The sequence below is a fragment of the Siphateles boraxobius genome, unplaced genomic scaffold (genome assembly GCF_051911475.1).
Source record: "Siphateles boraxobius isolate OS27281-9 unplaced genomic scaffold, OSU_SipBor_1 7, whole genome shotgun sequence".
Lineage (NCBI taxonomy): Eukaryota > Metazoa > Chordata > Actinopteri > Cypriniformes > Leuciscidae > Siphateles > Siphateles boraxobius.
The window spans coordinates 41181189-41195000 of record NW_027509197.1 but is presented as its reverse complement, the minus strand read 5'-3'; the positions used below and the strand labels follow the sequence as shown (position 1 = coordinate 41195000).

General features: G+C 39.0%; 1 protein-coding gene across 4 annotated transcripts in view; it reads left to right on the top strand.

The window, feature by feature from the left end:
* Positions 1 to 12999, top strand: part of LOC143723953 (FERM and PDZ domain-containing protein 4-like) — an 88435-nt gene extending 75436 nt beyond the window's left edge. For 2 of the 4 annotated variants that reach the window (XM_077216893.1, XM_077216894.1), the window contains exons 11-17: positions 73 to 199; positions 1678 to 1767; positions 3741 to 3944; positions 4658 to 4784; positions 5613 to 6587; positions 6881 to 7921; positions 11482 to 12999. In XM_077216893.1, coding sequence (XP_077073008.1) covers positions 73 to 199; positions 1678 to 1767; positions 3741 to 3944; positions 4658 to 4784; positions 5613 to 6587; positions 6881 to 7921; positions 11482 to 11486 — 2569 coding nt within the window. In that variant the 3' untranslated portion in view covers positions 11487 to 12999. The remainder of the gene's footprint in view (positions 1 to 72; positions 200 to 1677; positions 1768 to 3740; positions 3945 to 4657; positions 4785 to 5612; positions 6588 to 6880; positions 7922 to 11481) is intronic. The other 2 variants (XM_077216895.1, XM_077216896.1) reach the window with 1 other exon arrangement.
* Positions 13000 to 13812: the final 813 nt, after the last annotated feature.

The window sequence follows — 13812 nt, the reverse complement described above, 5'->3', positions numbered from 1 at the left end:
GAGATTTTCATTTTTTGGTGTGAGTTGCTGTGAATAATGAGAAAGATCGATGAACGGAGTGTGTGTCCTCAGGAAGGAATGGGGTTTGGCCCAGTTTCTGCCTCCAGCCGTTCTGTCCAGCATGAAGGAGAAGAACATCAAGAAAGCTCTCACGCACATTCTCAAAACCAACCAGAACCTGGTGCCTCCTGGGAAAAAGGTGAAGCAACTTTCACAGCTCGATGTGCATGTAAAAAAGGGATGGAAATCGATATCTTGAGCTGCCGTTGAGAATTCAGATTCTTCGATGCATGTAATTATAAAAAAATAGAGTAGGATTGTCATGATACCAGAGAAATTACACCATTCTCAATTCTAGTATCACAGCAAAAACTAATCCTGTATGCAAAAATTCTGCTTTATTTTTTATATATATTTGGGATGCACGATATATCGGCCACCGTATCGGTATCGGTGGATATATGTTCATTTTTAAGGTTATCGTTATCGGCCCGATAAGAAAATTTGGCCGATATATTAAAGTTGATAATTAATACATTATTTCCTTCAGCTGAGACACTTCAGATGCGCACTGTTCAACATGATGGTTGTAAATTGCTTGAAATATGATTGGAATCACTTTGAAAAAGAAAATACGTTTCAGTGCAACACAAGTTTGTCATATAGGCTACATAAAATCATAATGAGCACATCATAATAATTGTGTGCTTGTGACATTGTGAGACTTCTGTTTTTGTAATCAGGCTTTCAAAAATGATATAAAAATTTGGATTTATATTTATCGGCCAATATATCAAAAAATTAGGCCAAAAATTGTAATATCGGTGCATCACTAATACATGGTCATGAATGGTCAAAAAACTAAGAATGCACGATATATCGGCCCCGATATCAGTTAAAATGTTATCGCTATCGGCCCGATAAGAAATGTTGGCCGATATATTGAAGCTGATAAATAATGGAATATTTCCACTGGTTGCCATTATGGTTTTGAATTGCTTGAAATATGATTGAAATCACTTTGAAAAAGGGAAAATACAGTTTCTCAAATTGGCTTAATTTTAGATATTTCTTTTTCAAAAACATTGATGCATTATTAACATAGATTCTTTATACGCAAATAATGTTGTATTATGACTTGATTGCATTATTTAGGCAATAGATTTTATTTGATAAAGAAAATTGACCATATAGGAGTGTAAAATTAATTTTAAAACTTACTCTGGTTCAAACTAGGTTACTTTACTCTATAAATTTGATTTAATATGAAGGGTTTGGGACGTGGCTTTTAACGGTGAGGCTTTTGTTTTTCTAATCAGGCTCTCAAAATATGATATAAAAATTTGGATTTAGATTTATCGGCTAACATATCGGTTATCGGCTTTCAAAAATAAAGTTATTGGTATCGGCCAAAATTTTCATATCGGTACATCCCTAGAAAAAAGCATCAGATATAATATACTGCATCATATTTTGTTGTATATTGTAGTTTTGTACTGCATATTGCATTGCTTCGTTTAGTGTTCTAGTAAGTAGAGTATTACTTGGCTAGTTATCCTGGTAAACTTCACCTTGTATGTTTTCCCAAGATGTACATATTCAGAAAGAAGAACGAAGTGTACTCTATTTATATGATGTACACTGTCAGTTCCCTAAACGTGTGTGTCTGTGTTGAAGCTGACGGCGTTACAGGCGAAGGTCCACTACCTGAAATACCTGAGCGATCTGCGGCTGTACGGAGGACGAGTGTTTAAATCCACGCTGGTCGTAAGTGCAGACTCGCATTCATTCATGAGCCAGCGTGACATTTCAGTGCAGATTCAGGACAATAAATTTAACATTAGAAACAATACTTTCATTTTATATGCAACATTATGTTTTTTCTGTTATTTTCCTGTAACAATTACATTTATTAATTTAGCAGATGCTTTTATCCAAAGCGATTTATCTTAATCCTCTGGTGCTCTTCGTCATTTTTTAAATTTTACTTAATTTTTTTTTAGAATTCTTTACTTCACCGGAATGATATGGTAAAGGTTTTGGCACTTTCTGTGTGAACATAAAAAAAATGATGGACATGATTTAAAAAAATAGTCACACTTGTGCTCCTCACGGTCAAAAATGAGCGCATTGGAAATGAATTTCATCTAGTGGAAGCGTTTGGTACTGCAGCCAAACAATCTTTAGCCCCTTTCACACAGCGCATTGATCCCGGGTATTGCTGTAAAATTGCTAGAGTGCCTTCTGTGTGAACAAAAACACGTCCCGGGATCGATGCCGGGATGGGGACCTTGTTACATGTCCGGGATCAGTCCGGGAACACGCCCTGTGTGAACAAAAGCCAGGACCAATAGCGTAAGGGGCGTGTCGTAGTGATGACGCAAGGGCCATCGCAATGACGTAGTTATCTGCAGAATATAAATATTTCATAAAAATTTAAAATAGTATTTTTGTCCATTTTTCATAACAAAAAAAATGTAAAATTTTGTATTTAAAAAAAAAACTTTTTACACCTTTAAAAAGAGACCAAACTTCAGTCTATGATCCAAAACATTCAAGATTTACGACAGTTTAAGTTGGAAAATTAATTTTCAGGTCTATGCTCAAAAAGTGAATAAATGGATTCTAAATACAGCGTAAATATAATTTAGTACTATAAAATCCCCTAAAAATACAAAATATTAGATAGAAAACATTATCGAACTTAAATATAGTACATTCATTTAAAGGAACACGCCACCGTTTTTTGAAATAGGGGTTATTCGCGTCTCCTCTACATTTAGATCGGTGGGCAAACGCATTTTTGTCTCAGTGCATGCATTGTCTTAGTCTGGCAGCACCGCCGCTAGCTTAGCTTAGCATAATGAATGGAATCCTTTGTTGCCGGATAGCATGTCGTGAGTAAAAAAAATAAATACCTAATTACTTCTGTTTAGCCTAATTACCATTTTCAAAGCACAGGCAGTGCACATGTAAGTTGTCTTTTATTACTCTTCCTTACGTGAATCTGTTTCTTTATTCAGTTGTAAGATAGATGCTGAGATGCCGTGAAATCTCTGCGCCCAAGTAGCAGTGCTTCGCCTGTGCTTCCCCCCAATATAGTCCCAGGTCAATCTCTGCCTAGGAAATTGCCTAGTCTTAATCTTTATTGCTATTTGTACTCATTGTGAATACGCAGGCCACAAGAAGTTATTAGGGTTTTTTTATTTATATTTTTATCATTTTTACTCACGACATGCTATCCGGCAACAAAGGATTCCATTCATTATGCTAAGCTAAGCTAGCGGCCGCGCTGCCAGTCTAAGACAATGCATGCACTGAGACAAAAATGCGTTTGCCCACCGATCTAAATGTAGGTGAGACGGTGAATAACACATATTTCAAAAAACGGTGGCGTGTTCCTTTAAATGAAATAAAAAAAATTGGGGGGGGGGGCATTTTTGTCCAACATGCGAAGAGCACAGAGGCAATAAACATGTAAATCCATAGAACAACTGTTACCTAAATATTTATCGTTGAGCCCTGCATACATGACAGATTTTCTGCATCTATATATAACATATACTTCCCTCTATTATAACCTATTTCCCTTATTTAAAAAAGCACTAATGAAAATGTCCTGCGATCTGACGCTGATGTTCGTGTTTCTCTGTGATGCATTTATAAATGTTTTGCAAAAACACATTTATGTGACCATGTACACAGCGATTTGATCAGTAAAAACGCATTGGTGTAAACAGGCCCTGTGTGTGACCCGACAGCAAGGAGAGAAACACACTGAGGTGACGCTGCTCGTGGGCCCGAGGTACGGCATCAGTCATGTGATCAACACCAAGACCAATCTGGTGGCTCTGCTGGCCGACTTCAGCCACGTCAACCGCATCGAGATGTTCACCGAGGACGAGAGGAACGTGCGCGTCGAGCTCCACGTCTTGGATGTTAAGGTGCGTCGGATCAAACCAAGAGCCGCATATTTTGCAATGACATTCAAGGATTTTGTAAGTATAACACATATTTTTTTGTTAGACACCACCACGTGAATTGCAATAGTTAAAAATGTTACAAACAATTTCCCTTTTTTGCATCAACCCTTTTATCTAATTCTAATAATGAAAACAGGAATTAATAATCAATAGTTCTCGAAATTTCATGCTTCACTTGGTTTCATTTGATAAATACATTAGTTACCATGAACTAACAATGAATAAGCATGTATTAATCTTTTCTAATGTTAATCTCAAAATTTTACTAATTAATTTTTAAGATCATTTGACATTAGTTAAACGACTGTGATGAGCACGAACATTTTTATTAACTAACATTAACAAAGGTTAATAAATACTGTAAAAATGTATTGCTTATTCATGTTAGTTAATGCATTAACAAATGAGTCCTTATTGTAACGTGTCATCTAAAATAAAAATGCAATGTGTTGTTTGCTACATTGCTTTGCAAGCAAGAACTAAAATCTGGCGGATTATTTTGATAATTAATATTAATATATTAAAAGCATTTATTAAAGAACACATTTTTCTGTTTCCACTATTATTTATGATGGTTTTAGGACCTGTAGTAAAATCTCTTAAACTGCACAGCCTCCCATCGCTTACCGATTTATGTACTGATTGTTTATGCAAAGTATCCTTTGTTTCTGAAGCCCATCACACTTATAATGGAGTCCAGTGATGCCATGAACCTGGCGTGTTTGACGGCCGGTTACTACAGACTGCTGGTCGATTCACGGAGGTCCATCTTCAACATGGCAAACAACAGTAACACTGCAGGTAAGAGCACAAAATCTACATATCTAACAATGCATTAGTCCGTTTGAAATAGATGCTTATCATCATTTAAGGCAGTGGTTCTCAACTTCATCAGCAAATGTACAAGTGTGACTTCAAGGTTCAAGGTTATTTATTTGCGTCATACATATTACATACATGCAATGTAATGTAGTGAAATTTTTTTTTTTAGTTCAAACAAACAAAACCACTGAAGAATTATGGACAAACACATACGTAATGAAAAATATAATATAAAAAAAAAAATAATATCACTAAATAATTTTAATATCACTGTATGGGTTATCACGGAACAACAGTGACAGATACCCTCTGTGTATCAGAGTGAAGAACTGATAGGGAACGTCTGGGTTACATATGGTAACCCTCTTTCCCTGAAGGAGGGAACTGAGAAGTACGTCCCGTCGCCACATCCGCTGCGACCCGCCGGGGCAGGCTGATCATCGGCTCGGCTCCTCAGCAACAAGCTGAAGTGCAACCGCACCTGCTGCTCGTTATATACCCGCGCTGCGTGGCTGAACAGCTGATGCAAATGATTGCACGCCAATGTGCATTGGCTCGTTTAGTTTCACTTGAAGTAGATTGGCCTCTGTAGCGAGATTCCTATTCGTCGTCACGACGTACGTATAGACCGACTGAGAGGGACCATAATTTTTGCAGTGATAATGGGAGACTTTGGCATAATATTGGACAATAGGGGTCCTTTTTCAGTCAAAAAGGTTGAGAACCACTGATTTAATTAAGGTGTTTAAATTGATACTTCACTAAAACGTTGACACTTGCATCTTCTTTTTTGTTTGTTTGTCTAAGGACATGACTCAAGGATCAAGCACAACTACCAGGCAATCGACTGGAATTATGTTCCCTGTGGTGGATACGATGACCCCCACCCCGAATACCCCATCTGTGGGCGAAGAGAGTGTGATATTTCCCCCAACGTCTCTGAAATCCACCAGTCGCATCGTATGCACATGGAGGAGAAAGCGGAGAGGGCAAGCCGAGGAGGCCACATGCATCCACAGCCCTACTTCAATGTCCCAAAAGGCAAACCTCAAGAATCGCCCAGAAGCGCCAAGGTGTCCTTCATATTTGGGGAGCCACCGCTGGAGTGCGTGAACCCGCAGAACTTGGGATACCAAAGACTGATGGAGGACATCCCAGAAGTGCTGGAGGAACACCGGTACATGTACGCGCAGCAGAAAGACTACAAGCCTCTGGAGGCATCGATGGAGGTCGACGGCTTCCAGTACGGTTCCCACATGGTCTATGGAGACGCCAAGATCTTCGGTACAACGGAAGGCATCGAGGAGCCTTTGCTGCACGATATCTGCTACGCCGAGACTACGGATGACGCCGAAGACGACGACGACATTAGTTGCGAGGAGGACATGATGATGATGATGATGGGGGAGATGAAGGACAAAGCTCACTCTCTCCTGTCGCTGTCGGAGTCAAGCGACGACATAATCGACCTCACTTCACTTCCTCCGCCTCCTGAAGGAGGCGACGAGGAGGACAACGACGACCTGTTGCAGTCGTTGAACTTGGCGATAGCCGCTCCACCGCCCGGTTTCAGGGATAGCTCGGATGAAGACGACCACCAAGACCGTAAAAGCATCGCTTTGCTAAAAAATGACATCCCCGTGTCGCTGATCGACTCGGTGCCAACGGTGGCTGGCGGGAGCGAGGAAGTGTTCAACGACGCTGTTGTCACCACACTACAAGCACTCGAGGCCTTGGCCGCCTCTGAGGAACAGTCTCACCCACAATCGGACAATAGTTCAGGTTCTTACACTATAGTAACGTTTATTCATTGACATTGTAGGACCTTCCAGCCATTCTGTTAATTTGGTTTTGTTTCTCCATTGTCTTCAATGCAAGCCCCATGTATTGTGTGCATTTGTTTTGTTTGCTATGTACATGTGATCTCATTATAATTTGTGGTTCATTTTTGTTCATGTATTTCATTATTTATGCTGCATTTCATAGCCTTCAACGTTTTGTACAAATAAACTATTTTAAAGTATACAGTACGTGTGGTGTGATTGCTAAAATGTTTGTCTCTTTGTGACACACAGGTGTAGAAATATCTCGGTCCTTTAGCCCCGAGTCCTCTTCTGATTCTGGGAATGAGACAAATTCCTCTGAAATGACGGAGAGCTCAGAGCTGGCCGCGGCTCAGAAACTCTCCGAAAACTCTCTGAAAATGTTGGTAGCCACTGCGGAAGGCTACCAAACTCTAGCCGAAGAGGAGACCGAGTTTCGATTGGCGCCGTGTAGCATCCGATCGTCTCTAGATGATCCCCAGTCCTCCGCGGTCGCCAATCTTCGCACGGATCACTTCGAGATGGAACCGGAAACAATGGAAACCAAGTCGTTGACGGACTACTTCAACAAAATGCACAGGGATGTGATGATGGGAATGCCGAAGATCGAGGAGCAAGATGGTGGGGGGAAATCGAGCGCTGATGCAGAAGCCCGTCAGATGAATATCACAGAATCAGAAGATCTTGTCGGGATGTACAACAACTTCAATGGACGAGATTCCCAGCGTTTGAGTCACTTTGACAGGGATAGGATGCCTTATGCATTTCACGAAAGCAATCAAAGATTGCATATGCTTCTGAATAATAAATCCGAAGAGCACATTTACTCCGAAGTGGCTGGCGATAGTGGTCCATTGCACGCAGACAGGGTAACGCAAAAAGCCACTTTGGAGGACTCAACAGACTTGAGCGCAAGTTCCCCCGCCAAAGAACAATATCTGATCGAGCGATCCAGGAACGAACCCCAACAGAGCAAGCCGGCTTCATCCGAGCAAGAAGTGACGCGGTTGTACGAGTACCACTTGTCCAAAAGGATGTCGTCTTTACAGAGCGAGGGGATTCATTCCCTGCAGAGTTCCCAGTGTTCATCCATCGATGCCGGCTGCAGTACGGGAAGCAGTACGCCGATGGACTCTCCTCTGTGCACGGTAGATAGCGTCCATCTGCACGCTGAGTCCTCTCTGAAAGGTCAGAACGTAGATGGAACGTTTTTGCGGAAACACCACGGACAAGCTGGCTCGGAGTCGGGGCGAGAGGGATCCCAGAGGTTGCCCAAGATCAGAGAAACTACAGGTACTGGCATTTACATTCAAATGTATGCATTTGGCAGAAGCGAGTTATGTTTATTTAAAGGTACACAATTGATCAGTTCTTGCTTTTCCTGGGAATCGAACCCATGACTCGTGGTGTTACTAGCGCCGTGGTTGTTTGTGGTTAACAAGTTAAATGTGACATTTAACTAACCTAATGACAAAATTATCTTTCTGTTCAACTATGTAGAAACTGCAACAATGCAGAATTGCATGAATCATGAATTCCTAACTTATATTTAATAATATTGTAACGGATCACAATACTCACGGTTCGGGTCATTTACGTTTTTTGAATCACGGATCGGATCATTTTTCGGATCAGCAAAAAAAAATATGATACTAGAGCAAAAACTACTAGCCTAACTAATAAAGTTCAAACATTATAAAAGAGAAGTTGTCTTTAATGATGTAGTGATGCAGTAATTAAATAAGAACAAATACGTAAATTACAAGCATAGATGAATACTAACAGTTGTATTCAGGTACATAAATGTAATAATTAGGCCTAAATGTAAAACAACACTATTGTGTTCACTGTTGAAATTGAATAAGGATTATTCTTTGTTAAAGTTGTATTTTGTTGTTTTATTAAAGGGACAATGTGTAGTTTTTTTAAGTATTTTATTATCTAAAATTAATATTTTTATTCATTATTTATTACTCTGCCAATTATCTGACTTATCCTCGTAAACGAAGAATTTATTATCTTTATATACATGTGATGGGTAGGTCCACGGAGGCTTCCATGTCGTTCCGCCATCTTGAAAAACTATAATAGCAGAGAGGGTCAAAAAGTACTAGGCCAACGCGTTTTTGTTCAGAGCCAGCGTCACGTGTCTAAAGTTTAAAAGGCTGCACTGCACGGTTATTTATAATGGAGGACCATACTTATGTGGAGCCACAGGACCGGAGATTGCAAAAAACAGGGTTTAATGTCAGGATAGCCTTTTCTAGGTGGAAAGAGTTGATGCAGGAGAAAGCTTTCAAAAGAGACGCTGAACTTGCCAGCTTTCTTCTCAACAGGTAACGTTAAGTCAATGTTACAGTCTAAATTACAAGCTTTTTTTTGCCCGCTTCTCTGCCTTTGGAAACTTTCAATTCTATGAAACATCCGTTTGTTCGTTGTGTCAAGTTGCAGTTTGTTTGAAATAACAAACCTGTTCACTGAAGGAAAACTCGATGTGCTAAGACATCCCGTCATAGCTTTTTGGTACATAACGGCTACCGTAGTTGCAACACGCATTTGAAAACGCGAGGCGCTGTAGAGCACTATTCGTTTGAATGCAAAATACAATTTCACCGCTAGATGGGAGAAATTCCTACACATTTTCCCTTTAACATTAATGACACAGACAGCAACAGTAATATTAGGCTGCTGTCACTTTAAGACCGAATGCACGGACCGAATATACTGACACACATTCACTTTCTTTCTCAACTGTTAAACCGAGAGAATACCTGCCGAGACGGGTATTTTGATATAATTGTGTGTGTATGAGTCTGTTCAAAAGCAAGGAAACGCGAAAGAGGGATAAATCCGTTGTCCGTGCACTACTTGAAACTTGCCCCTCTCTCTCCACCTTATTTAGTTGGAGCTGGTGAGCACAGGTTTAGGGCTTTTGTAGCCCTCATTCATCTTGATTTAAACTGCAGCTTCTCAAGCTGTAAGCTACTCGTACATTGCCTATAAAAATTATTCACACCCTTTGTCCATTTCTTTTTTCTATAAGATGGAATCACAGGGATTTATTTGATCAACTGAAAAATATTAATTCATGTCAAGATGAAACCTGATTTCAATGTAAATATTTTTTTTTTTAAATGTATACTTATTAAACTTTCATTTCCACACCCCACCCCACCCCTTTGGCTGCTGTTACAGCCTTAAGTCTGATTGATGCTGTAGTTCAGTCAGGATGCATTAAGATTATGCAACAATAAGGTCTGGATTCTTGAATACTCAAGTTGTTGTTTTCAAGTCATTGCTGTGTACATGCTTTATGCTTTGGGTCATCGTCTTGCTGGAAAACACATTTTCTCGAGGTTCACCTTGCTGACATTAGGTATTGCTCCATGATTTCCCTGTATATTGCTGCATTCATTTGATCCTCTACTTCCATAAGCCTTTCAGAGAAGATCCACACAGCAGGATTCGCAGTAGAGATGGTGTATTTCTGATGATGTGCTGTATTTGGCATATGCTAAACTTGTTTTTATACACAATATTGCCTGTTTTTGCTCTATTTCGCCAACGAAAATAGTTCCAAACAAAGACACAAGACTGTTTTGCGTCTCTGAGCGACACACAGCGGTGTTTCATTACTGATTGAACGAATCGGTTGAATGAATGATTCAATGACTCACTCATTAAGACAGTAAAATGGATTTCTAATGAATCAACCGTTTGTTTGAACAAATTGGTTAAATGAATGATTCAATGACTCACTCATTAACAGTCACTTGCTGCCACCTATTGCCGGTTTTAATTTCACATTTAAAGTCTCTTTTCATTTTTAACATCATTATGAATATGAATATTCAATGTTTTATGTTTAAAACAAAAAAAATGTCCACGATGTCCCTCTGAGCTTCATTGAACAGTCTGTGTAAATGCATCTAAATGCCAGTTCAGATTCAGTTTCTGTGTTTCCTCTGCACTGCAAAGAGGAATTTGATTAAAAATGGGTTTAAAATTGCCCATTAAAGATAGAAATCAATTTAAACGTACCCAGAAAATATCGAGATATACTTTTTATGTCACACTGCTAAATCTGCCAAACTGTAACCGAAATATCGCATGAAATATTGCAATATTTTAGCTTCTCTTCAGCAGCGGAAGTTGTCATTGCTCTCGTGGTGTCTTCCTCCTCGCATGATGACGCACCGTTTGAGGACGTCCTGCTCTCGGTGCATTTACTGCTGTGTCATATTTTTCTATTTCTTAATATCTATTGATTTAACTGCTACTCCAAGGGAAGCTCAATGACATGGAAATCCTCCCGCCTGGTGCTTTTCAATTACTCTTTGGTGCTGCTTGGCGGTTCTTTTCCACTTCCGAAGCGCTGCTGACTCACTGATACTACAATCAATTTGAAAGTCCTTGACTACACAAAAGCAATTTGACTAGTTGCGTGACTTGCAACCAAAACACTTTTTTTGATTTTGGAGTGTCATATTAAACGAAGGGATTTCTTTTGACTCATAGATTGAATTGATTTTTAATATTTATTTAAAGGTGAAAATATTCACACTTTGGAGTTAATGTTGAGCTGTAATTATGCTAAAACAGTCAGATTGGAATTCTATACTGTATGTTCTATATTCTAAAGCAGGAATGACACGCTTAACCTTCACCTGCTATTTTGCATATTTTAAGGCTTAGGACTTAATTAGAATTTCCTGATTTGGAACATTAAGCCGTTTCTCCAGTATTGCTCACTGGCTCATCATTGACGTCATTACCCTATCATGCTGAATCAGGATAAGCATGAAATTACGAGGCATTATACTAATTCATCCCTCTCTTTTTTGCCTCCCCAGTTTAACATGCTGCAGATGGAGATAAAACCGAAGAATCGTCGTCTTCTACTCTCACGAAACGTCCATATTCATCCACAGCACAGTTTCCTATGTGCCAAACCAGAGGTGATCGGAGGTCTTGAATGCTTCCCTGTTTGTTCTTGCACTCGGCCTCAAACGACCCGCTCTGGTTGCCTCAGGGAGGCAGAAAGGAAATCTTAAGATGACTATCGGCTCAGGGAGCATTGACACTTTCTATGGAAACTTCAACAGGTATATAGATGGTCATAATCATCCAGTCAACCCTGGACGGAGCTGATTACAACCCTGCCGTTCTTAAAGTCAACATGAATCTCATTTTACCTCCATAATGTGATATTTTGTTGCATCCACCGGTGTTTTTATTGGATTGCGAAGACTGGGCATGGATGAAGTCTGGTGGTTTGAGGGAATGAGCTGAAAAAGAAAAGGGATTTATTGTTAGCGCTGCAGTGATGCCATATTTTTGTAAGTTTGCATCCCCCTGGTTCCCTGGACAAAAAAAACCCTTTTCCATTGGCTTTTGGATTCCTGCAGACCAAAAAAGCTTTTGTTGATCATGATAATCTTCATAATCTAACACAACTTTTGAAGCCTAAATACAATCGGCACAATAGCTAAACGTACGCTATAAACAAACTACACCGCCGTCGCATGAATTTATTAACTTTCACCGGCTATTTCAGACTTTTCCCTGAAAGTTCGAGTTAGAATAGGTTGCAAGAGCGCGATTATAAACTGAAAGCAACTAGTGTGTAGATGAGTTTCAAGGCAAGTAAAAGCTTTTAAAAATCACAAGAGTGTGTTACTGATGACATTTAATATAGTTAATCAATATCACAGTGTCGTTTTTCTCTCCAAATATCAGCATGATTACAAATGTGATATTAATTTTCTACAACAGTTCAATAAGCAAAAAGTTAATATTAAGTGACTTAGATTTTAGACACAATATTGCCTGTTTTTGCTCTATTTCGCCAACGAAAATAGTTCCAAACAAAGACACAGGACTGTTTTGCGTCTCTGAGCGACACACAGCGGTGTTTCATTACTGATTGAACGAATCGGTTGAATGAATGATTCAATGACTCACTCATTAAGAGTCAGATGCATTTCTGAATGAATCAGCCGTTTGTTTGAACAAATTGGTTAAATGAATGATTCAATGACTCGCTCATTAACAGTCACTTGCTGCCACCTACTGGTGGTTTTAATTTCACATTTAAAGTATCTTTTCACTTTTAAAATCATTCATGGATTCATATCCATATTCCACATTTTGTGTTTAAAACCTCAAAAAATGTCCATGCCGTTCCTCTGAGCTTCATTAAACAGTCTCTATTTCAGACTTTTCCCTGAAAGTTTGAGTTGGAATAGTTTTCAAGAGCGCGATTATAAACTGTGAAAGCGACTAGTTATGAGTTTCAAGGCAAGTAAAAGCTTTAAAAATCACAAGAGGGTGTTACTAATGTAGCCTATTTTATGTCATAGAATAAAAAATGAAAATATATTATTTCAGCCTTTTAATTACTGGCTTTAGGACGATGGTACCGGAAAGGCTAAAATGCAACTCGTTTCTGGGTTTATCCTACAAAAACACGTCATCCCTGCAGCAAATGTGCACTAAGGAAGTAAATAGGGTAAATTTTGATTTCTTGTTGACTTTAATCTTCTGAAGTGTAAGTAAATGACATGCGGTTGGACGTCACTGACGTCAGCACAGAAACTACTTTCCATTTATATCGAGCATTGGAACAAGACAAGTCCATCTCCTTATTCCTTTGATGACTCTTGCACTGCTCACTTAATACGTCTATTTTAGCCACATTTGTGTGATTCTCAAGACTGCATGTGCAGAGTTTATGCTCTGATTTTGATTTTTTTTTAAGCTGCGAAAGGACATTACAAAGTGCTAGTTGGAGCTGAAGCGATTCAGGAAGTCACTTTATATTCTTTGGGGCCGAGGCTTTGGGAAGTTATTTTTTCTGACCAAAGCAAAACTACATTTGCAGTTTTAGCAATGGCCAAATGTCAAGAATCACTGCTTTTTATTTAGCCATAGTAAAGCCATATGATATCACATACATTTGTCATCAAGATTATCTGGCCATTGCAATCCACTGTGATAACGGTGCTTGTGTATATTTTGTGTAATATGTAAAATGAAAAGGAAGTATTCTACAATGAGTTTTTAAAAGACGATATATATATATATACAATAATAATAATAATAATAATAATAATATACACTACACCACCTGATAGATGCATCCTATTTTGTTCCATGTGTTTATTTCAGTCATCATAACTTTC